The sequence below is a fragment of the Panthera pardus genome, unplaced genomic scaffold (genome assembly GCF_024362965.1).
Source record: "Panthera pardus isolate Hobbes unplaced genomic scaffold, ASM2436296v1 HiC_scaffold_8, whole genome shotgun sequence".
Taxonomy (NCBI): Eukaryota; Metazoa; Chordata; class Mammalia; order Carnivora; family Felidae; genus Panthera; species Panthera pardus.
The window spans coordinates 4,565,421-4,590,222 of NW_026527013.1; the positions used below are offsets into that span (position 1 = coordinate 4,565,421).

Genomic DNA, 24,802 nt, shown 5'->3' on the forward strand with positions numbered 1-24,802 from the left:
CAGTAAAACAAGGCAAAACACCAGGTAATAAATAAATCCCTGGAAAAGAACAGTAAAATCCCAGGGTAATAGCTACAGAGGTGGCCTTGAGAGCTGCCAGTCCTCATTAAAGAAAGAAGACAAAGAGAACCAGATCGGAATATCCAGGAGGGGGAAGAAACGCCACCAGATAAAGGAAGAGATAGACGGAATACAAAAAAAAATGCGGCTCTTCTGATGAAGACACAAGGCAAGGGGAAAAAAGGGAGAAGCAAATTTTTCACGAAGTTACAGCCCAAACATGAGGCAAAGTAAACAGGGCTATGTTTTCACTAAGAATGATAAAAAGAACTCATCTGACCTTGACATGACCTTGAGTGGTCTCCTTGGAGTGGCCCAGGGCTCAGCGGATGAGTGGCATCCTGGCAACCCGACCAGCCTAGCAGTGAACAGACTCAATAAAGTCACGACGGTGTGTGGTTTCCAGAGTCTAGAATTAACCCCTAATCTGGGAGCAGAAGTGCCCATTTCAGTTCAACAGCCTTAACGAGGTCAAGTGTGGCTCCCAAAAGGAGGGGTATAAGGTTCAAGGGAAGACAGGGATGCTCACGTGTTTCTCTTCCCAGATAGAGAGTCAGAAAGCGCTGACAAAAGCTGACAGGGCTGAAGAAGCCATTCGCTCGCTCAGTAAATAGTAAGCGCCTACGATACCTTTCAGCACCGGGGTCACGGCAGCAAACTAAAGCAAAACACAAGCCTCTGCCTTGGGGGAGGAGGGAAGGTGGAATATACAAGTGATATGTACTCTCTGTTAAGGTGGCTAAAGAGGGGAGAAAACAGAAGAAGGCTAAGAAGCGTGTGGCCGTGTGGGTGGTTAAAGAAAGAAACCATGAGTTCGGCCCAGCAGCCAGAGCTCTTTCCAAAACGGTGACTGCAGCCCCTGCGGAGGATGCAAATGGTGAGCAGGTTGGACTCCTCACTCAAGGTCACAGGACTCACAGAGATGACCACTGAAAACGAGTCACTTACCCGCACAACATTGGAGGAGACGCTGGAGGAAGGGCGGGGGTTTGGGCTGGAGCTGGTAAGTCAGAGACAGGGCTTCGGTGTGGAAGATCAAGAAGCAAGCAGCAAACTCAACGCTACTGCTCTAAGATGCGAGGGAAGGACAAACCCAGGAAGGGCCAGAGTGCCCCCGGGAGGGGTGACAGGTGTGGGACAGTAAGGGGAACTTCGTGCCCTGCACATCTCTGTTGGGTTTGTTATGAGCACGTATTCGATTTGAAAAACACTTTTAAAGCCCATCAAGTGTAATTTCAGAGAGCCCTGCCCCAAATTCTCTTTAACCTGATCCACGTTGCGCTGACAACTGGCAAGGTGAGTTCTGTCCACACAACACACAGGGAACTGGGCGTTTATCATCTGATACATTTGATGCAGCCGCTGTGTGTGGGCATCCGTCCGTCCGCACTCGCAGGCAGACTTCGCAACCAGCACGACTCAGCTGCTGATTACACCTCTTCCCTTGATGCGCTCAGAGGGCGCACCCCGCTCATCACCCCACTTCCCAAGTTCCAGGAGCTCAGAGGCTGTGCCGCATCCATGTGACCACAGCGGCCCCCTGGGCCTCTCCGAACCTCAGTGGACACATCTACCTTGCAGGGACTCTGGGAGGCCCCACGTCGCCGGGCTGTCGTGGCCCATGGCGCACAGCAAGGGCATGATAAACACAGACTGCCATTAACATTACTCCTAGTGGCTGCTTGCTTACTGGCCCGGTGGGGACAGAGATGAAACACGCAGCTTACGGGTGGATGCACGGCACCCTGGGGCCACCCCAGAGAGAAAGGGAGAAGAGAGGGGAGGGCAATGGTGAAGGAGAACTGGAGAGGAGGCAGCCCAAGGAAGCACGGAGGGCCCAGGCCAGAAGGCTGGCAGCCACAGACGGCACTCTGCTGCCAGCACAGGCACAACCTGAGCGAATGGGCGTACCGGCCGCCGGTAACACGCTGCGGCACTGACCCAGCCCCTGGGCCTGTGTGCAGACCCTGCTTTAAAGCACAGGCTGTGTAGCCGGCCCGCTTGCACCTGCCCCCCATCTGTAAGGGGGTTGTGGGGAGACTGAACAGAGACCCCGCACAGGAAAAGAGCTTAGCAGAAAGTGCCCAGGAAGCGCCATGGTTTATTATTACTGAAGATGCTTTATAGACAGCTGCTGCTGTAGGAACCAGATCCACTCTCCTCCAGGATGCTCAGAAAGAAGGAAAAGGAGACAAGGTGAGGACCCAGGGAAGCAGAAATGAGGGAAGGGAATAAATGAGAGCCAATAGAAGAAACCAGAAGAAATAAAAAATGGCTACCACACCGCTAGGACTCTCCAGCTGCCTTCCCTTGTGAACCAGAACTTTCTACATGTGTAACATACATCACTTCCCCAATAGACCACAAGTCACTTGCCGGCACAGGTCCAGGACCCCTACAACGTGCTCCTGCTTCAGCCTGAGGCCATCCATGCCTGCTTATGGCTTGGCCCCATGGCCTCTGGCACTTGGGATGGAGGGCTCAGCAGTGGCTCTCACCACGCTGAACTATTCTTCCAGCAAGAGGTCCTTCTCTCCTCTGTCAACACATCCATTCAAGAAACCATGTACTGGACCCCTGTGATGTACCACACCTCACCCAGGGGGCTCCATAGTGAGAGCAGACACGGCCCCGGCCCCCACAGAGCTGACAAGACAGCCAACAACTTCATTCCAAATTCCCCAGGAGTGTTCTCTGAGCCCCATAAACTGAGTTCCCATTTCTCTGCCTCATCAGACTACAGGGCCACAGATAATCAAGATCTGTGCAGAATGCATGAATGAGGCACTTACTTCTGCCCAAGAAACGGCAGTCTGAGTGTGAAGGGGTGAAGCAGAGAAGGAAGACACATAAGACAGCAGTAAAATGAGATTTTTGCCCCAAATATCATGAAATCCTTAAAATGGCATCTCTCATCAACTGTAGGCCCAATAAGCAATTTCCTGATTACTCACCAGGTGGGTGTAAGTCGCCCTTCCCACCCACTGGCCTTCGGCTATGTTCTCTGGATGCTTCTCAGAGACCGAGTCTAAATAATGACACAAGACACAGTCACCACCTCCTTTGGCTTTTCCCTACAATGAATTCATCAGCTGAAGGAAAGGCAGGCAGGAGGGAGGAGGACCATTCTAAGGTCGGAGAAGGGCCACATCTTGGCTGGGCACCTTCTCTCCAACACGGCGAGGGGGGCAAGCCAGAAGCTCCCAGAGTGTGGGCCCTGTTGCTCCTGGGGAGAGGATGGAGACAAGCCCTCCAAGGAGCGATGACACACGGGCGGTGGCACAGCCCTGAGCCCCGCAGGGCTGCCCAGCCAGGCTGGAGGCACTCACCGCGCTTGGGCTTGGGGAAGCTGTCATGCAGCCGGAAGACCACTTTCTCCACGAAGTGCTGGATTTCACATTGCTCGGGGCCACGGACAAACACCATCCAATCGTGGGTGAACCCCTCCGTTGTGGGCTTCTTGCGCAGTTGGGCACGGTGTCCCAGCTCTAACTTGACCTGGACAGTGCACTGGAGGGAGAAAGAGGCGGGCACGGGTCAGTGATGAGCCCAGGGCAGGGGACGGCAAGATTCCCACCCCATCACCTACAGAGCGTGGCCAGCACCAGCCACGGGAGCCGCAAAGACCCCTGGGCACTGCCACGGGCTTCCCAACCCACAACGAGAGTGCAAAGAGCCTCCTGGGGCTTACAGTGAACCAGGCACTGTGCGAGCGGCCCTGCGGGCCCTCTTTCTCCAGCCCGCCCCCTGGAGGCCCTGTGCTTCCTCCTTCTAACCCTCACCCCCCCCCCCCCCCCAGCAGGACAACCTCCCCACTGTTCCTCCAAGTCTTGCTCATTCCTGTCTCAGGGCCTTGGCACCTGCGGTTCCCTCTGCCTTGGACGCTCTTTCCCTAGGCCATGGCTGGCTCCCTCTTATCACTGAGGTCTCGGCTTGAATGTTACCTTCTCTGGGAAGACCCCCCACCCCCGCCCCGGGCCACCCAGTCTGAAAGCACCCACCACCACCCCCATCACCCTGTGTCACATTGTACATTCTCAGCATCTGTCACTATTGGAGCTCATCTTGCTAACAAGCTGCTGGCTCTGCTCGAACACCTGCTGACTCTTGGGGCTGCCTCCTTGTCCAGAGCTGGAATCCTCACCAAGAGCTCCCTGAATACAACCCTCGGTGTGACCCAGAGTGCAATTACCTCATGAGGAAAACAAGGTTCTGAGATGGAGCTGCTAAGCTGCACACAGTCAGCTGGCAGGGAGCGGGGCCCAGACTCAAGCGCAGGGGTGCGTCCCCCAAGGGCCCACTCCCTTAGCCCCTGCCGTCTTGCCTCCCTGCTCAAGTCACCCAAGCTCCTTGATTAAAGCGTTTTCACTCTCCTCCGCCCCACAGGATGCCTCTGGGGAACAGAGACCCTCGGGGTCACCTGAGTCCACAAAAGCATCGGCTGTCAGTGTTAAAAGCAGAATGGTGGTTCACAGTTGAAATGGAGGGGGCCAGGAGGAAGCCCCCGGGGATCTGGGGACCTCGGCAGTCAGGCTCTCTGCGTGTGTGCGACACTGTGCCTGAAATGTAAGGTAGCTCCTGCCGGTTCCACTCCACCGAACACAAAACCACAAAACTTTTGAAGCACTCACACCCCTCGGTGGGCCAAGAGCACTGATGGGGAACCCACTGTAAACACGCACTCTGGTGTGTGAGATCCTCCCCAGTCTGCTGGGAGATACAGCCTGACGCCTAGTATCAGATGCAAGAATGTTACAAAGAAACCAGAGGCCAAGAGGACACTTGTTCCTAAGTGCTGAGGACAGCCAGGAGAAAGTTGTCCGGTGGCAGGCAGGTAGCGGGCAACCACGCTTCCCCAGCCGAGCCACCTCCCACCCGCCCCCTGTGCCCTCTCTCCAGGGAACCACCCTCCTCCCCGACTGGAGACCTCCTGCTCTGGACTCTGGACCCCCTTTCTCCCCAGCTGACCTCATGTGACCTCCTGCCTCTTCTCTGGGATCCCTCCACCCGGGCAGATCCCGCTGCCAATGCCAGCGGCCCCCTCCCTCCGCACCCTCTCAGTGGCTGCCAGGCCAGGAAAGCAGGACAGACACAAACTGTCGCTCTGCCGGTTCAGCTTTCAATGGCTCGCCACTCCCTCGAATAAGGTCCAAAGGCCTCAGCACACCTCTCGTCTCCCACTGGTGTGTTTCCTCAGGCCCAAGACGCCCGTTATTTTTCCCCTTTTAAGCTGTTTAAAAATTATGATTTATTTGGGGAAGAGCGCAAGCGGGGGAGGGGCGGGGGGGGGGACAGAGGATCTGCGATGCGAGGCTCAAACCCACAAACCGGGGATCGTGACCTGAGCCGAAGTCGGACACTCAACCGAGCTACCCAGGTGACCCCCCGCTTTTTAAAGCTTTTTCAGGTCTGAGTACGCCTTGCCATCTACACGGAAGTTTTACGGGTCGAGGTGTGTGCGTGCACACACAAACACAGGAACTGGCCCTAAGCTGGCGGCGTGCCTTAGAGGGTCCACGGCAGTCTGTGCGCCAATTCCGCCGCGCCCACCTCACCCCATGCCGGCTCCCTGGCTGCTCACTGCTGCCTCCGCAGAGACCCCATCTAGCCCGCCCTTTCGCATCCACCTCGGGAGCACGCGGGGCATCGATGACACCAGAGCATTTACACTAAAGAGCCTTCCTAGATCAGCAAATTCTAAGTGGTGCTCTCCCAAGGGGAGGAACCAGTAAGGACACTGGGAAGGACAGGGCAGGCCCAGTGAGGGAGGGGCTGGCGGGAGGCCCCGGGCGCTGAGTGAGCCAGCTGTCGACCACAGAGCAGGGGTACCCCCCGCCCAGGCTGCCGGTCACTGCAGGGCTCCACAGGGAAAAGCGCAGGGACTTGCAGGGTCCGGGGCCACAGGAGGGAGGAGTGAGGGTCGGGGTGGAGCATTTAGATTCCACGCAGCAGGAATGGCAGCCAACCGTATGCAGATGATGGATGCGAGGAAACGGTATCTGAGTCAAAGTTCCCCGGCAATTGTGTACAGTCTGCGCTGAAGGCAGAAAAGGACAGACAGACAGACAAACAACAAGCCTGCTAGGAAGCAACCAGAGGGAGTGGCTGGAAAAGGGGATTTAGTCGAGTCTGAAAGGGGAGAACTGGTAGGACTTAAGGCTGGACGGAGGGATGCCTGGCTGGCTCAGTGAGAAGAGCATGCCACTCTTTTTTTTTTTCCCATATTTATTTATTTTGAGAGAGTGAATGTGCACGCATGGGGGAAAGGCAGAGAGAGGGAGAGAATCTCAAGGAGGCTCCACACTGTCAGCACAGAGCCGGACACGGGGCTCGATCTCACCAACCATGAGATCACGACCTGAGCCAAAATCAAGAGTCGGACGCTCAACTGACTGAGCCACCCAGGCGCCCCAGAAGAGCATGCAACTCTTGATCTCAGGGTCATGAGTTCAAGCCCCACGCTGGGTACAGAGATTACTCAAATAATAAATAAACAAACGAACTTAAAATTAAAAGCAAAAGAGTGGATGGAGGGGACACGAGGCAGCTCAACCCCAAGACCCAGGGCACTGGGGTCCTGCCAAGCAGTGGAGGGGGTGGGGGGGGAGGGGGACAGGCGACAGGGGATATTCAAGGGGAAACACACCAAAAGCTAGATGCAAGAGACTAAACGTCTAGATAAACAAGCAATGCTCAAATCAACCAGCCTCCCTCTGCAGAGCACTGCACATGGGCCACGTTCAACGAACCCAAGCAGTGTTTCCGTTACCCCGATGGGCTGTAATCCCCAGATGCCCTTACACGCATGACAGAAACTCTGCCCCTCTCGCCGGTGTGTCCTCACAGAGAAATCGGGAGACATTCTCTGGACTGCGGGGAGGGTTACAGGTGAACTGAACACATACCGTCTTAACAATACACTGGCAAACGACTTTGGCTTTTGGTTCTTCGGAGTTAACTCCTACGCAAGGCGATGTCGCCTCAGATTCTGCAATCCACCAATCGGGCCGCTCCAACTTTGGCTGCCTTCTCAGCATTTCTGATGAGCTGGGGCTCCTACCCGGGGCACACAAGGGGCAGGGCAGCTATTGAGAAAGAATGGAAGGCCACAGTCCCGTCGGAGGGGGAACAAAGTGCCAAAAGAACGCTCCAGAGGCCAAAGTAAACAGGAAGGTTCCGAAGCGGCACTGGATGATCTCTGTCGCTGGCAGACCGTGCCCAAAGCTCTGCCCGGGCAGCATCTAGGCCCCGGGGGCTGGCACCAACTCAGCCTGGACACCCCCCGGCCTTGAGGTGCCAACGACAGCACATGCTGGTGCACTGAGGGGAGGAACGTTCCCCCGAATAAAGACAGGGGAATAACACAACCTCTGGGCCACTATCTTAGAGAAGAAATCCGATTCAGTAAGACATTCGTGCTACTCGCACTGGAGGCAAGCAAGACACTGAGCCCGGCCAACTGCTCTGACTTGTCAAGTCATGATAATTTATTAACACAACTAAGCCAATTCCGCCTTCAAGGTTCTGCCCCCCTCCTGCCTTACTCCACCTGGACTCCTGCCCCATGCATGTGAACCAGAGAACTGAAACACAGTTAGCTCTTTCTCCAGGAAGGGTGCCTGGCTAAAGAGGTTAACTACCGGTTAGGTTAAGCTCTCAACGGTCTTGGAAGGAATGAATCTCATGTGTCCTGCCTGTTGCTTGGAGGTGCTCTGTGCGACCTGGCCCCTGGGGACCAGGGGACCCGGCCTCAGTTCCTGCCATGTCCCAGCACCCGGGAACTGTTTTGCCACCCACTCCCCTAACAAAAGCTGGGAACAAAGGGGGGAACGTTCCAGGCCTGTCCTGGAAAGAGTTGACCATTTTACTTCTGGGAGATCATCTGGAAGGCCTGTAGATGGAGACAGAGCAGCTCAAGGGCTCTGAAGGCCGTCTGGGGACAGCTAGGCTTGGGCTAAGGGCCTCGGCAGGGCACTGTCCTCCCTCCAGATCAACTGGAACCCAAGGGCCATAATGCTAAGTCCTGCAAACCAGGCGAACAGATCCTGGAGGGCGGCTTCCCAGGCACGTCACTGAAGAGTATAGGTCCCTCCAAGTGTGGACTCAAATGGCCAATGCCTGGCAAAGAGGGCGAACCGGCCCAGTTCCAACAGCTCCCCTGCTTCCAAGGCCTTTCCTCATCAGATTCTTCCCATATCCCACTAACCCTGCCTTCAGCCTCGGCCCCAGAAGGCAGGTCTTTAAAGAGTTTATCTGGAAGACTGCCCCTGATTTCCTGGTGGGAATTCTCTTCAACAGATGATGCCCTTTCCTCAGGGAATTCGTACTTTACCAAGTGGTATAATTATGCCTGGAGTTTGGCTACTGCATGCAATTCCCTCAGATACAACAGTCCCCTCCCCTCCCCTCCCCTCCCAGGAGAAGGAACACCGAAGAGCCTTCTCCCCTCATCAGCCTAGACTGACCGTGCCAAGTCCGGCTGGATCCGGCAGGGCTGCCAGCAACCCGGTCCACACCACAGAAATGGGAAAAGGTGCTGGCCCTCATAGAGTGACAGCAACACAGACCAAATAAGATAGTCTTGGCAGAACTTTCTCCCCCAGACCCAGCTGGGGGCTCTCAGGAGCAGCCACTGGATCAGAAGGTGAGAAAGATGGGGACATGACGGTTATCCCTCGGGGACAATCCTCTCAAGCAGAAGACTGCCCACACAGAGGCGGGACAGAGCCGAGGGCAGGGGACCTCCCCTAACACCTGCATCAGGCCTTGGTCTTCTAACTGGGGATGCACAGGGGGCTGGTGGCCAACAACGGCACTCATCGGGCCTCGTCCCTTTGGCCCAGGGCACAAAGTTAATGACGAAGGGACAAGAAGGAAGGAGCTCAGTGAATGTCTCTTTGAAAACTAAGGATAAGTGTGTAGACTGTGAAGATACTCGAGGACACCCCCAATCCCTGGTTTTCAGGTGCCAGGAAGAATGCCCTTACCAGCCTGCCAGGGAGGCCTGGGACAGGGTTTATGTTACATCCATTTGAGATGCCCGCAGACACGTAGATGGAGAACCGGCTGTCACCAAAGTTCTGTGGGAAGCAGTGCTGGGAGATTTCTTAACGAGCACAACCCCAATAAAGGCATCCGTCACCAGGTCAGACAGGCCTCGTTACAAAAGGACTGATCCCTAGTTGCTTTTTCAACCGACGGCTGGCAAAGCTAACTGCGAGACTTTGTGTTAGAAACTATGATGGATGTAAAGGCGAACAGAACTCTGGTCCCCACCTCAAGTACTGTGCCGGGTAATAACTTTAGGACAAACCACTTGGCACGTCAACTTTCCCGGTGACAGTTTCAGAGCAGGGTGGCGGAGAATAGTGCTCTGCACGAGTCTGAGCGTTTCTCGGCAAGGTTTGGGAAAAGGACAGTTACCTAGGAATCCCACCTGGCCCTGACACCTCCCGGGGCCGTCCTGAGCCTCCATCATGTCCATGTCTGTAAAATGGGCCATCGCGGTCAAAAACCAACCTCCTCTTCTGGAACAATGGAGGATGGTCAACAGCAGGCGGATCCCAAATTCAAACTTGGGAGAAGCAGCAAATATCAACTCAACTGGGTGATTCAACGGGTCGGCGGCCCTCCTCGGGTAACAGGCCCAATGCTTCTGTGAAGGGAGGACTCCCTGGTCCTTGGGAGAACCCAGACTTCTAGATCCCCCTAGACAACCCCTGTGACCAGAGACCCTCCCCCATCGCCCTTTCTCCATCCTTTTACTGTCTGCTCAGCCTTCACCCACACCCACTCCTTCCCCTCCATCCTCGGAGATAAATCACAAGCCTCCCCCCATGCACCACTCTTCCCCCCTAAAGAAACGCAACCCCCACACACAATGGACCTGTAAGTATGGACTAGGGTGGCTGGCAGAATCAAATAGGTGGGTAACAGTCAGGGCAAAGGAAACCAGAAGGACTTTTCCTGGCCACGGGGAAAGGATTTCAATGCTGAGAAGTTGAGAGCACAGAGCAAAGCGCAGGATCCCCCTTCTCAGCTGGAAAGTTCTAGAGAACACAACAGGAAGGTAAGGAGAATCAAAGCCTCCCGAAGCGAGCAGGCCCTTGGGGGAAAGTCCTGTTGTTCCCCGTCGGACTGAGGCATTTACAGGTTTGGGGCAACTCAGAGGAGAGAGGGAAAGCTGAGATTCTGCTGGGTTCAAAGCATTTGCCCCGCACCCAAGTCCTAGGACGCTCACAGCCAACTCACCCACTTGGGTAGAGGACACCATTCTCTCCTGTCTTCCCAGAGACTGCTCTCTCTGTAAAGAAGGGACAGAGCTCCTGGGCCTCTCCCAAACTTGCAGAAACACAGCCAGGGATAAAGAATCAGACTACGGAATGCCACACACTTTCCCGTGGGATCGGGTTCACTTGCAAATACTTCTGCAAGGAGTTAGGCTAGCACCTATGGTGCTATGGAACTTTCTGCCATGAGGGAAATGTTGTCTCTCGGAGCCGTGCCTTAAGGTGGCCAGCGGCTCGCTCGTGACAGTGAGTGGGCCCTTAAGACGTGGCTGGTGCCACGCAGAAATCGACTTTTTCCACTTTGGTTCGTTGCCACGTAAAAAGCCACAAGTCCTAGTGGCTACACACCGGGCGTGGGGCTCTCACCGACCAGCCCCGCAGAGCTCACCAGTCCACCGAAGCAAGACCGTTCTCTTGCTCTGTCACAGGCCAAGAATGCCGCCCACCCTCACCCTTCCACTTACATAAATGACAACCACCCAGACCGCCAGGGCCCAGCAAGTCACAGGGGAATAAACACACTTGGGCCTAAGACACCTCCCTGGGGGACTGACTGGCTGGTGGGGTGACAGGCAGGAGCCACATCCTATGCCTGAGCGGGACCCAACACGACTCTCCCACGGGTGGGTTCCATTCCAAGCGGACCCTGAAGGTATATTCCGTTTTGTTTTTGTAACTCAGTACAGACTGGAGGTACTAGGCTCGATCCCTGCAGAAGGGAACTCACGCCCGCTGCCACGATCCACCTCTCCAGCCCACCTCTCAAGAGAAAGGTAGCAACGCCAAAGACGAAAGAGAGATCGTGGTGAGAAGGTCCCACGAGCACAAGCCTCAGCGATCCTGTACCCCACAGTCGACCGGGATGGGCGAGGGGCGGTCTCCTGCCTGCACACCTCCCAGCCACACAGCGCCTTACCAGACAGCACCGCCTCGGTGGCGCCAGCCGCCAGGGACGCCCCAACCTGCCCCGACTGATGCAGAGATTTCAGCTGCCACCCCCGTCGCCCCACACTGCCGCCTCTCCTGGCCCCGTGCCCCTGGAAGCCACGGGCACTGGGGAAGGATGAAGAAATAAACGCCCCCAGGTCGGGGGCCGCAACAGTCCCGAAGAGGGTTAGGGGCTTGGGTACTGAAGAGGAGGCAGTGCAGAGCTGGTGAAGGGGGCCCCAGGGGCCTGAACGGCCTGGGGTTTATTTCAACTGACACAATTGTCTCCGGGTTTCCAGACAGAAGGGCAAGGGGGGCCATGGGGAAAGCGTATGGAATCTGGGGAGCCACCCTGGGTTTGAAGCAAGGCTCCCAGTGAAGGCTCCAAGATGCTGGGGAGGGAAGGGACATGGGGCATGCTGAGGGGAGGGGAATGAAAGCCAACACATCAGGCTGGGGGATGCTGGAGGGAAGTGGGAAACCCTGAATTCAAGGAGAGAGGTACAGGGGGGCCGGGGAAACTGCAGGTCTGTGAAGGGAAGCCAGCTGAGCTCGGAATGGGCAGACTGAGACCTGGACTGGGGGAAAATGCGGGCAAGTGTAAATCAGGGTTGCAGGGGCAAAGAGGACCCAAGCTGAGGGGAGCGAGGCATTTGGTGTCTAGAGGGCTTGGGGGGCTCCAGGTCGGAGCAGAAAATGCCCCTGGGCCTGGTCTGAAGGCTGAAAGAGAGCCCCTCAGACACTAGGGGCCGAGGGACTGAGCAGGGCCTGAAACCAGAGGGAGCGGAGAAAGCAAGCCCAAATCCAAAGTGGGGGTGATGGGGTGGGCTCAACGCAGGCCTGGGTCCTTGTGTGAAAAACCCAGACCCTAGCCAGAGGTCGAGGGGAAACGGTCACTCAGGCTAAGGCAGTGGCAGGAGCAAGGGGGAGCAAAGGCTCGGCCCTGGAAGAAAACGAGGGATAAAAAGGCTTAGGGTGGGCCTAGGTTAGAGGAAGCAGGGGGCTGCACCAAGGTTCTGGGGGTTCTGCGGGGTTGGGAGGAGGGGGATTTCAAACCCCAGCAAGGGTCTAAGGAAGCAGCAGCATTAGGCTGCGGGCTCAAGGAGTTTGAAGGGACTCAGGGCCAAGAGTCCAGAGAGAAAAGGAGACAGGCCCTGGATCCAAAGAAGGGTGGTACAGGGCCAGAACTGACAAATCTGAAGGGTCCCGGGGACAGCTGTGGGGCTCTCTGGACTGGGCCGGTGTCCCCAGGGGTGCCTGTGGGACTCTGGCGGGGGTTGGGGTCCCCACGGGGTTCTGGGCCGCGCTGGGGTCCCAAAAGGCATCCCAGGGGTTTCTGGGCCACCAGTGAGGGCTCTAGGCTGGTTCAGGGGCCCGAGGAGCGTCCCAAAGGGTGCTGGGCTGGACTGGACTCCCAGGGGGAGTCCCAGGAGAGTCTGAGCCGCCTGTGGAGACCCTGGCCTGGGTCGGGGTCCCGAAGAGCGTCCCAGAGCGTTCTGGGCTTGCCTGGGATCACAAGGGGGCATCCCGGGGGGGCCTGGGCTGCACTGGGGATCCGAGGGGCGTCTCAGGGGGCTCTGGGCTGGGCCAGGCCGGGGTCCTCATAGAAGTCCGAGGCGCTCTGGCCGGGCCGGGGTCGGGATGGGGGAGGGGCGCCCCCGCCCCACATAAAGGCCGGGGGAGCGGCGGGCGAGCACAAAGCGGGGCGGGCGGGAGCCGAGTGTGGGCGGGGAGGCCGGGACCAAGGAGGGCCGGGCGGGCGGGTCGTGGGAGGGAGGGAGGGGACCGGGCGGGCGGCGGGCTGCGCTGGGGCGGCGCGGCCGCTCCTCACCTGATTGTCCATGGCTGGCGCCCCGCCCCGCCCCCGGGCCCCGCGTCGCTCGCCGCCGCCGCCGCTCAGCGCCGCCCCGCCGCCCTCATTGTCTGTCAGGCACCGCCGCCGCCGCCGCTCCCGGCTGCCCGCCCGCCCGCCAGCCCCGCGGAACCGGAAACCACCGCCAGTTCGGGTCGCGCACCGACCGCGGGCCCCCGCCGCCGACTCTGGCCTGCCGCCCCGACTGGCAGCCTCCCGGGCCAATCGGCAACGCGGACGGCCGCTCGTGGGGCGGGACTTCCTTCCTGGCGGGGGCCTGCCGGGCTGCGGTCGGAGGGACGAAGCCCGCAGCCAATGGGAAGCCCGAACCGGAGGGGCGGTGGGAGGGAGGGAGGGAGGCGCGAGGCGAGCCCTGCGGAGGGGAGCGCGAGGTGTGCGCCGCACGTGGAGGGGGGCGGGGGCGGGACGGGCGCGCCGCGCCTGCGCACTGCGGCCCGCAGGGGGCGCTGCCTCGTGGCCGGAGCTCCCGGGGCCTGAGCCTAACCTAGCCCGGCTAGGTGGCCGTGCGAGCTCTGGGGTGGGAGCATCAGGACCACTTTTGTTTCCTAGCCACGTGTTACTACCGGTGTCATGGAATGGGCTCTGGGCTCTCGAACTGTAAATTAATTTTCCAAAGCTGGATCTGCTTCAGGGAAAGCCTGGGCGACTCGCTCCTCCCCCTGAGTCTTAGTTTGCACATCTGGGAAACGGGGACACTCAGTACCATGTAACGCTAGGTCAGGCCGATTTGAATGATAACACATTTGAAACCTGCTGCATTAAAATGACCAAGAAACTCTCATTTAATCCATGAAATCTATAAAGCTAATCCCTCTAAAACCGATTTTTAAATTTACCCGTCGTCGTGTAATTTCACAATTTGTAAACCTTGTTTAGATGAGATATAGACATAATGCTCCATCTTTTTCAGGATCATGTGAGCCATTTGTCTCTCGGACAATAGGACTTCTGCCTGCAACTTGGGGACCATTGTACAGTTATTTTTAATTTCCTATAGGGGCGCCTGGGTGGCTCAGTCCGTTAAGCTCCTGACTTCTGCTCAGGTCATGATCTCGCGGTCAGTGAGTTCAAGCCCTGCATGAGGTTCTCTGCTGTCAGCACAGATCCCGCTTCAGAGCCTTTGTCCCCCTCCTTCCTGCCCCTCCCCTACGTGCTCTCTCTCAAAACAAACAAACAAACAAACATTTAAAAACAACAACATCAGCAGAACTCATTCATCACCTTTGAAAATGACAACTGCACCCACTCCTTATTTACCATGCCTTTATGGCAGGAAACCAGCCCCGGTTGATGAGGAAAAGCACTCTTCACAGGAAAACACCAGCTGATGATATTGAAAGGATGATAGCGAAATCACTATTTTGAAACCACTAATGAAACAGCCATTGCGGACAAGTCGCAGGTGAATGCTAAAACCATTCATTGAGAGGTTACGGGGCAGGGGGCCGGGGGGGTGGGGGGACTGGATAGTCTCGAGTTCACCCAAGATCTTCCCTCAGATTTCCTGCTTGGTGCGAAGAGGAAAAAAGTAACTTTACCATGGATGCTTCATGCCGTCACCACCTTCGTACAGCGACCCCTCTTAGCAGCAAAAGGAGTGGGTCAAGCAGACTGGTGGGCTCCTGCTAGGGGCGACAGCAAGAACCCGGCACCAAAAAGAAAGTTCATGCCCAAAATGTTTAACTTGAATCTGATCCCCCCTGTAGTCCTAACTTCCAAGTTTATAGGAGAAACGCGGAAATATCGACAAACGGAAACGATTGACACCATGAGAAGCAGTCACACAAATCTGGAAGGTGAAATCTCTCAACAGCCTGGCTTCCTAGAGTGAACAGGAGGGGATGAGAGAGACAAGGTGACTGTCCAGAGTTACAGGAGATGGCATCACGACCAGCTTCGATGTGGGCGTCTGTCATTGGACCTTGGGTTTAGATCAAACGAGCTGTCAGCCAGAGGAATATGAATATGGATAATCGTAGGTGATACTTGAAAATGTATCGGGTTAGCAGTGATAATGAGATCATGGCTGTGTAGGAAAATGTCCTTATTTTCTAGAGATGCATAGGGGTGAAATGCCAGCATGCTCATTGCGTTTAAAATACATTAATAAAAAAAATAGATAAAGCAAAAATGGCAAACATTAAGCGTTGTTAAATCTAGATGATGGGTGTTTGGGAGTTCATCAAACTGTTCTTTATACTCATCTATATGTGTGAAATTTCTATAATAGAAAGCAAATTTAAAAAAATGCATCCTGTGCCTGAAATAGAACCACGGTATTCCTTCCTTTAAGAGGTAAACAGAGGGCTGCCCCATTTTCTCACTGGAGGTGGCCATGTCATATCCAACACCTGCTAGGTGCAAACTCATATTATCTCATTTCATCCATAATGCTGAGAAGTAGATGTTACTGCCCCCATTTTAGAGATGAGGAAACTGAGGCTCAGAAGGGGTGGGTGAGTTGCCCAAAGTTGCATGGTGAGTATATGGCAGAGCCGGGGACCTTCTCAATGAGACCCACCCTGACCACCCCATCTAATTCTCCCCCCCCCCACCATAGCTCCCCAACCCACCTGACCCTGTTCTAATTTTTCCTTTATCCACAGGACTTAACACCTAATATATGCATATTCACTTATGAAGTCTGTCGTCTGTCTCCCCTAGATAGAATGAAAGCTCCAAGAGAGCAGGGATCTTTCTCTTATTCACTGACGTATCCTGGGCACAGTGCCGGCCACAAAGAGGGCATTCAAAAAATATTTGTCGCACGACCTGAAATAATACTGAATCACCCAATGAGAAGATTAGTTCCTCTTCATTTGTCTTCAGTCTTTCCAATTCCTTCAAGAAAGCCTTGGCTTGGTGCTCAGGTGTCTTTAAGCTCCTCTCTATCACTCACTCACCTACCTTAATGACAAGAGGACAGTCCTAGAGTTCAGATCCCAGGACAGACGGTCCTATCTGGTGTCTGGACATTGAAATCTTTTGAGGGTCTTTTAAAAATGCCAGTGCCAGCAGCCTTAAAAAAATCCCACCTTCAGAGACTCTGGTATCATGAGTCTGGACTTAAGACACCCTCCCCCCCCACCCCACCCCACCCCCCCCCCCCCCCACACACAAACACACACTTTTTTTTTAAGTTCAACTGCGGATTCTAATGTGCAGACTGGGTTAAGAATCACTGAGCTGTAGTCAATCACACTTTTTGTTGTTACTGTATCGAGTTTTCTGGTTGTTTTTATCTAGGGCAAATGACTTCTTAAAGTGGTAACAATGTTTCCTAGTTGAACACAGCCGGAGAAAAGGGAGTAGATTTAAAGAAAGACAGAAAGCAAATAGTAACTTGAGCTTTTGGCAAAATGCATGATTGATACATGTTATCTCAGTGTTGCAAACGATGAAATTGAGCCACAGAGAGGCTTCAAGTGGCCCGAGTCCCACAGCTAGAAAGTAACATTTTGAACCTGGGGAATCCAGTTTGCCCTCTGCTGCTGAACGTTAGGTGTCTATTGCCGCCTAGTGGTCTCGTTTATTTGCTCCCAAGGGGAGGGCTTGGCCTTTATTTACTGGCCTACCTTTCACCTAATAGACAGCTCAGCCCTTCACAATTTGGGGGGAATCCTCTTTCTGATCTCCAGCATGTTCCCTGTACCTACCAGTTTCTTGCCAGCCACAAATGCACACACAGCCAGCATACTGAACATGACCAAGCTGGAGCACAGCCCAGTGGCCAGTTGGAGTCCCATCTTAGATGAACTTCAACTCGGAGCGGGTCTTCTATATGACATTGAAGCCTGTGTCCCTTATCCCATAGGCAATGGGGAGCCGTGAATGGTATGAGAGCAGACCCAGAGTAGGTACAACAAAGTATTTCCCCGGGAAAGGGTAGCACAGCGGACGTCTGCTATTTTCACTGTGAAACAATCCCTGAGCCAGAGCCGATATGAGCCTGTAAGTGTGAATTTTTAAATGGCAGCCCTTCCGGGAGAATGCCAACCCATGACAGGGCATACGACTTGAGGGGGAACTTCAACCCCCAACCCCCACTCGCCCCCCTCTCAGACGCCAGTTAGAGTGGGGCTCCCTCCTGGCAAGAGGAAGCACAGGTCCCAACCTAGCCAATCAAAGGACCGTGACTCTGGCTCCCGGGACTGGTTTAGTGGGGTCGGGCATGACCTAAGACCTGCTGAGAGCGGCTCTGGGAGCCGCTCACAAATTTTAGTTGTGGAGAAACTCACATAACATAAAACCGACCGTTAATGATGTTAAAGAATATATACAATTCAGTGGCATTGCGACCCCCATCCGTAGCTAGCTCCAAAACATACTCTTTACCCCAAAAGGAAACTCATCCCCATTAGCTGTCACTCCCCGTTCCCTCCTCTCAGCTCCTGGCACCCACGCATCCGCTTCCTGTGTCTGTGGCTTTGCCTGTTCTGGACATTTCATATCAGTGAAGTCACAAACCATGTGGCCTTTTGTGTCTGGCTTCTGTCTCAGAGCATCGTGTGTTCAGTGCTTCACCCCTTTTTATAGCAGAATAATATTCCACTGCATGGTCACACCACATTTGGTTTATCCATTCATCCCCCGATAGACACGAGAGCGAGGGAGACACAGAATCCGAAGCAGCTCCAGGCTCCGAGCTGTCAGCAGAGAGCCTGACGCCGGGCTCGAACTCATGAACCGTGAGATCGTGACCTGAGCCGAAGTCGACCGCTTCACCGACTGAGCCACCCAAGTGCCCCATCAATTTACATTTCTATCAGCAATGTGCAAGTGTCCCATTTTCTCCACATTCATTTTTCTGTTTTTTTTTTTAATTTATTTATGACCAACTTCATAGATACGAAATGGCATCTCATGGCTTTGATTTACATTTCTCTAATGACATTGAGCATGTCCCCTCGGAGCTTCAGTATGTACTTTTCGATTTGGAAGGATGTGAAGCCTAGCACTGCTGAAAGCAACTTCCCACCGCCCCCCCCCCCCATGAGGTAGACCAGAGGGGTGGAGGGAGACCGACCCTGGTGATGTCACTCAGAAGCCTGGACCCGGCCGTATCTGCAGCTTGCTTCTTCACTTCAAATGTTTATATGCTGATTGTCCTTTTGTCAGTTCAGCCAGCTGGAGTGGAACGCTTTATCCTTTGCTACGAAGAGTCCTCCCTGATGGTGCCCGGGACTTGCCAAGATCACACAGCTACTTCAAGTTAGACGAGCCCAGTATCCAGGCCTCCTACCCGCCCGCTGCCTCTATGCCCCAAGAGGAGGCTGTGAGGAGGGGTCGGCAGGGGCCAGGAGGTAGAGGCTGGGGACACACTGTTGCCATGCACTTAGGGACAGAGGCTTGGGTGGGAGGGACGGGAACAGATTTACCTCCACTCAAAGTTTTGAACGAAGGTTCTTCACGTCCCTCTAGAGACTCTCTCGCGAGCACAGCTCCTCTCCCCCACCGAAAACGCCGAGGCGACATTTTGCAGACAATTTTGCAGGTTGGCAGAAACACCCTCCCCTCTCTGCCCCTCTCTTCCTACCACCATCCATCCTGGGACCAGAGGTGAAGAACCTAGGGCTTCTAGAACGAGAAATCCCACAGGGCTCTGGAGGCAGTGGGCCTGAGATCCCGATTCGATCGTCCAGCTGACTAACTGCGGGGCGAGGGACTTTGGGGGAAGGACAGACGGGGTTCACATCCGGGCTGTGTGGTCCTGGGCAAGTTGCTTGCCCTCTCTGAGACACATCTATAAAACGAGAATGTTTGTGTCTATCTGAAGGGCTGTGGGGGGGGGGGTTAGGTTCGATGATGTGTGTCCTGGGCATATAGCACACGGTACTCAATAAACGTGAGTAGAGTAGAGGCTTTCAATTAGAGCGGAGGCTAGCCCAGCTCTCCAGCAGGCCAGAGGCCCGATGGGCTAGCCTCTACTCCTCTGGGAGTGAGCGATGGCCTAGATGCCAGACAATCTTCCTTTGCGAAGAATGTCAAGTGGCCCATGGGTACCAAACCCAGCCCGGGCCCTCCGGTTACGAATTTCTTGCCATTTCCTAGCCTCCAGTTCACCCACACCCTGGCAGTCACACACCTGCCATTCTCTCTCCCCAGCACGGCCTTGCCAAGTTCTCCAGGATGGCTGGTCTCCTCTGGTCATGGAAGTTCATCCGGAAAGCGCACCCCCCCACCCCCACCCCGAGCGCCCACTTGAAAGGGCTGCTTCCCCACCTCACGATTCTCTGAAACATCACCTGCTTCATCCCCGTGGCAGCACTCATTAGTGTCTGGAAATGCCTTCTGTGTCTTTGTATTTGTCCAACAGGTGTCTCCGCGTGACAGCAGGGACATCGTATGTCTTTGCTGTCTGGTATCAGCAATGGGTAGTGTCAGACATAAAGCATCTGTCCAACTCCACGCGCATTTGTCGAAGAGGTGAATGAATGAACGGGAAAACAGACGCAAAGCACATTTTCATACTACAGACAAGATGCTTCCGTTTCAAAGGTAGGAAAAACCACTTCCCCCAGATGAGACAACCAGGAAATCACGGAGCAGGATTCAAGCTTAGCTCTGCCCGACGCCGAGCCTGGTGCTCTTTATATTTCTTTTAAATGTTTATTTATTTTTGAGAGACAGAGCACGAGCGGGGGAGGGGCAGAGAGAGAGGGAGACGCAGAATCGGAAACAGGCTCCGAGCTGTCAGCACAGAGCCCGACGCGGGGCTCGAACTCACAAACCGCGAGCTCATTGCATGGCCAAGGACAGGTCCGGCAGTGACCACCGCTATTTATGAGATGCCCGGGGACCAAGCCCCAGCCTGAGGCCGTTCGCAGTGGATGCCGGGTGATCGCAGCCCGTGGTGACCCAGCCTCACAAAGTGAACAGAAAAGAGGAACTGAAAGAGAATAAGGGCGGGTCGTGGAGTGGACCTATGCCGGGCAGCCCCCCCAGGTCATCAGACTACTGCACGGAAGGGTCGCGAGGTCCCCTGTCTTGGGGTGGGGCCGTGCAGGACGAGGAGGAAGGGGAAAGGGAGCTGGAGGAAAGAACCGTGAGTGTCTCTCAGACTCCTGATCCAGTCCTCCTTCCTCAAGACACAGGGGACTTGACTTGGCAGGTGGTTGGCTGGCCAAGAAGCTGGCAGACATCAGCAGTTCTTGTCATCACGGACTTCCACGTAGGGGAGCCCCACGGGCCACGTGTCCCGAGGCCAGTAGCGGACTTTGAGGGTGTGACCTGGCATCTCATACCTGGCGTCCACCAAGGCCATGGTAACCATGCCATAAGGGAAGGTGATGCTGATAAGCACATGCCTGTGGGGTGCAGGGAGGAGGTGGTGAGGGCACAGGATGTCCCCGAGCTAGCCCGATGCCCCCTCCTTGCTTCTCTCCTTACTTCTCATGGGTCCTGACCTCTCGCGGGTTCTGACCTTCCAAAGGGACCTTCTGGACTTGACCCTTGACTGAAACCAGCACCCCCTCCCCCCCCCCCCCCACACACACACAGGCACTCCCAGTATCCGTGCCTCCCCTCTCTGCCCCCAGGCTCCTGCTCCAAGCTCTGGCATCTTGAGATTTTCTGGTTCTGGGGCTCCGTACCTCCAGGGCAGGTCCTTACCAGATGCTGTGCAGGTAAAAGAAGTTAATCCGTTGCCAGAAACTGCAAAGCAAGCGGTCACTGATCCAGCTGGTCAGCGCGAAAGCCCATAACACTACAGACATCTCCATTATGTGCCGAAGCTCCTTGTTGTTGGTCCTAGGGAGAGAAGGAGGAAGATCAGAGCCTGGCTCAGATAGCAGAGCCTGAAGGGGCTGATGGGAAATTCCTCCATCCAAGGAGATGAGGCCGGGAGCAGGGAATGACCAAGAGTACAAGGCGGAGGGGGCCCAATTTGTGCTTGTTGTTAACGTTTGCTGAGCACTTATAGGATGCCAGGTACAGTTCTGAAAGTCCTTCGGGTCAGGGGCGCCTGGGTGCCTCAGTTGGTTAAGCTTCTGACTCTTGATTTCATCCCGGGTCATGCTGTCACGGTTCGTGAGTTCAAGCCCCACATCGGGCCCTGTGCTGACAGTGCAGATCCTGCCTGGGATTCTCTCTCTCTCCCTCCCTCTCTCTGCCCCTCCCGAGCTCTCCTGCACGCACGCTCTTTCTCTGCCTGTCACACACAACATAAATAGACTTAAAAAACAATAATAAAAGTCCTTCAGATCAAAACTCGGCCCTGACAGCAACGCTATGATTCTCGTTTTGTAGACGAGAGAGCAGGTGTGCGAGATTAAGGTATCGCTCTAACCGCACCCAAGGTTACACAGCCAGCAAGTGGAGCTGGGGGCTGAGCCAGGCTTGTCAGACTGCAGATTTCTTAATCAACTAGCCCTTCCCTGTTTGTGAGTTTGGGGCTCTGTGTGTGTGCACAACCGTGAGTCAGTGCAGGAGAATTCCTGTCCGTGTGGCTATGAGAACGTGCATGTCCATATGTGGGAGGGTAAATTCCCTGGAGGCCACGTCTCTTGGGACGACTCACGCTCAGAATCTGTTTCCCCAGCAGCAAAGCTGACTCCGTGTCCTTCAGGAAAGAGCATATGAGGGAATGTGGTGAGGCAACGACTCCTTTATGGTTTACAGTGCGGGCCCTGCCCCCTAGTCTAAAACGGGACAGTTTGAACGTCACACGAGAAAAAGAACAGTGAGGAAGCACTGGCAAAATCTGAACAGAGTCTGAGGTCTAGTTAATACCATCGTCAATTTCCTCCTTTTGAGGCTGTACTATGGTTACACAAGACACTCCATTGGAGAGGCTGGGGGGAGCTGGGGGAAAGGAGACACAAAACTCTGTACTATTTTTGAAACTTGCCAGGAGTCTGCAATCACTTCAAAATAAAAAGTTAAAAATACAACACGGTGATTGCAATGGATCGAAACACCTCTAGGGCGTAAACATCTATGCGTTCATAATAATACTTTTTAAAAACTTTCCGGGGTCCCTACTCAGGTAAGGCCCCAACTCATTACGCTAGAAATGGATCAGTTAAAGGAAACACTCAATGATCAGTCCTATCATTCCTGTGCAAAGCGTATTTCAAGGTTGATGAGTGAAAGTCCTTCTTAAAGGAGGAACTCCAGATAATCACTGCAGGAGGAATTATGGGCCTGATCAATCTTAATAGCACTAGATGTGGAACAACCACTCATTATGGGGGCCTAATGGGATGGAAAAAGAAGCACCCAGAACCACACATGACACATTCTAGCCTAAAAACATGTAAACCTAAATCCAGATCTAAATGTTAATTTTCAGGAAATACCAAATATGTGTCTATATCTATCTATATCTCTATATCTATCTCTATATCTATATCTATATCTGTATCTATTCTATATCTATATCTATAAACACAACGAAAGACACCACACAGGAAGCAGACAGCTACATCTAGAATATTCTACAGGACAAAATGATGAAGTTTTTCTGTTATCAAATCAGAGGCAGGAAGACAGGGGAGGGAGGCAGAGACTGCTATGATATAAAGAAAACCTAAGATGGGGCGCCTGGGTGGCGCAGTCGGTTAAGCGTCTGACTTCAGCCAGGTCACGATCTCGCGGTCCGTGAGTTCGAGCCCCGCGTCAGGCTCTGGGCTGATGGCTCGGAGCCTGGAGCCTGTTTCTGATTCTGTGTCTCCCTCTCTCTCTGCCCCTCCCCCGTTCATGCTCTGTCTCTCTCTGTCCCCAAAATAAAAAAAAAAAAAAAAAAGTTGAAAAAAAAAAGAAAACCTAAGAGACTGTGTTTGCATCCCGCTTTCAACATGACTAGTTGTAAGAAGACATCTTGAGAAACTGAGGCAACATCACTTCAATCTGGGTATTGTCAACTTGGTTAGCACTGTGTGCGCCATATCTAACATTTGTCCCTCTAGATCCTTCCCTGACGCTCTCCGGTCTGCCCTATGCCCCAGGGAGGTGGGATGCTGAGTTGTGTGGACTGAATGCTTCCAGTTAGATTAGCTAATGGCTTCCAGTTGAGTTGGCCAATGGTTTCCAGCTGGAGTAGCCAATGGTTTCCAGCTGGGTTGGCCAATGGAGCACCCCAGCAAGAAACCAAAGGATACGGGGAGAGTACAGTTAGAATATTTGTTTCTCTGGCCTCCTCCATGTGGGGTTGACTCAGGCTAGCTGCAACCAGCAACTGGAGGTGACATTTCTTGCTAAGGAGGCCCTCTCCGCAGGGCTCTCTCCTTCCAGACTCTTGTAATCACTCCCTCCTATTACCCCCACCCAGGTATCCTGATGGTCATAGGAGCCCACGCTTATTAGCACAGGGGTTCTAAATTCCCTGGTGATTTTCCTACACCTGCCATCTCCTTTGTAAATAAGCCTTTTATTCAGCTCTCCTCAAATTGCCCCATTTGAGAGTCCCCCCCCCCCACCTCTATCCTGTCAAGGTCTAGTATGGGTTAAAAAAAAAAAACCCTCTTAAGTAGGAGGGTTAAATCCTGAAAAGTTCATAGGTGCCAGTGTGTGGAATCTGGGGGAATGCATAACGCAAACGCTGACAGTTGTCGAGGCTGGTTAGTGGGCACACGGAGGTTTATGGTGCAATAGTCTCTGCTTGTACGTATGTTTGGGGTTTTCATGATGCAAAGGACAAGTTCTGCTATCAGACAGCCTTCGGTTCCAGTCCCAACAGTACTCCTTGTTAGTAGATGATCTTGGGGAAAGCATATCCTCTCCTTGAGCCTGGAGTCGATGAGCACTCTGGGGCTGGGACTCAATGAGTAAGCAGGGGAGGGGGGTGCCTGGAGGGTGATGGGAGCCACCTCCCCGGGCAGGCACCTGCGGCCACTACCCACTTCTTATACTCCTGGAACACGATGTAGAGGATGTGCACAGCGATGCTGTTGAGAGCGTATGCGTTGATCACAGGTCTCAGGAAGGACAGGAAGGTGCTGACCACCGTGGTGATGAGGACCAGACAGGTGAACCGGGGCCTGAGGGAAGAAGGACTCAGCTGTGGGAGGGTGACTGGAAGGGTCTGGCGGGGGGGGGGGGGTCAGGCAGGGTCAGGAGATCTTGCGGCAGAGGTAGATGAGCAAAGGGAAGGGGTTCTAGGGAGCCCAACTGAACTCAGAAAAAGATCTTGAGGCTCCCGGGTGGGCTCAGCAGAGGGTCCCAAGAAGGGTCGAGGCAGGGTCTGAAGGGGGTGGATAGGGTGACGAGAGGGTCTCAGGGAAGCTCAAAGGGCTTAGTCAGCTCAGCAGAGGGTGCCAGGGCCCAGGCCAGACAAGGGGTTAAGGGAAGTCAGGTAGGATTAAGGAAGAAATTACGTTGGTCCCAGACACTATCAGAAGAGGGGTCCAGGGAGCCTCAGGTGGGTCAAATAGCATCAGGAGAGAGATTCAGAGGGGTCTCGGGTCAAGAGAGGGACCCAGGAGGATCCAAAGAAAGTTCCAGGGAGCCCAGGTGATAGGCTCATGGGAGAGGTCCCTGGGGCCCAGGTAAGCTTAAGTATGGGTTTGACGGGTTTAGACACATTCTGGAGAAGGTACCAAACTATCCAGGTAGGATCAGGGGAGGATTTCCAGAGGAGGAGTTAAGTCAGATAAGGTCGGGAGAAAGCCCTGATCCGGCTGGTCAGGGGAGGGATTCCAAGGAACTCAGATGG

At 54.4% G+C, this 24,802-nt stretch overlaps 2 protein-coding genes across 7 annotated transcripts in view; both read right to left on the minus strand.

The window, feature by feature from the left end:
* MLLT1 (MLLT1 super elongation complex subunit) overlaps positions 1 to 13,264 on the minus strand; it is a 67,926-nt gene extending 54,662 nt beyond the window's left edge. The window contains exons 1-2 of one of the 2 annotated variants that reach the window (XM_053898471.1): positions 13,108 to 13,264; positions 3,390 to 3,570 (exon numbers count right to left, since the gene is read on the minus strand). In XM_053898471.1, coding sequence (XP_053754446.1) covers positions 3,390 to 3,570; positions 13,108 to 13,119 — 193 coding nt within the window. In that variant the 5' untranslated portion in view covers positions 13,120 to 13,264. The remainder of the gene's footprint in view (positions 1 to 3,389; positions 3,571 to 13,107) is intronic. The other variant, XM_053898470.1, reaches the window with a different exon arrangement.
* A 6,337-nt stretch (positions 13,265 to 19,601) lies between these two features.
* Positions 19,602 to 24,802, minus strand: part of ACER1 (alkaline ceramidase 1) — a 46,180-nt gene continuing 40,979 nt past the window's right edge. For all 5 annotated transcript variants that reach the window (XM_019430880.2, XM_053897671.1, XM_053897672.1 and 2 more), the window contains exons 4-6: positions 23,991 to 24,128; positions 20,761 to 20,898; positions 19,602 to 20,456 (exon numbers count right to left, since the gene is read on the minus strand). In XM_019430880.2, the coding sequence (XP_019286425.1) occupies positions 20,291 to 20,456; positions 20,761 to 20,898; positions 23,991 to 24,128 (442 nt within the window). In that variant the 3' untranslated portion in view covers positions 19,602 to 20,290. The remainder of the gene's footprint in view (positions 20,457 to 20,760; positions 20,899 to 23,990; positions 24,129 to 24,802) is intronic.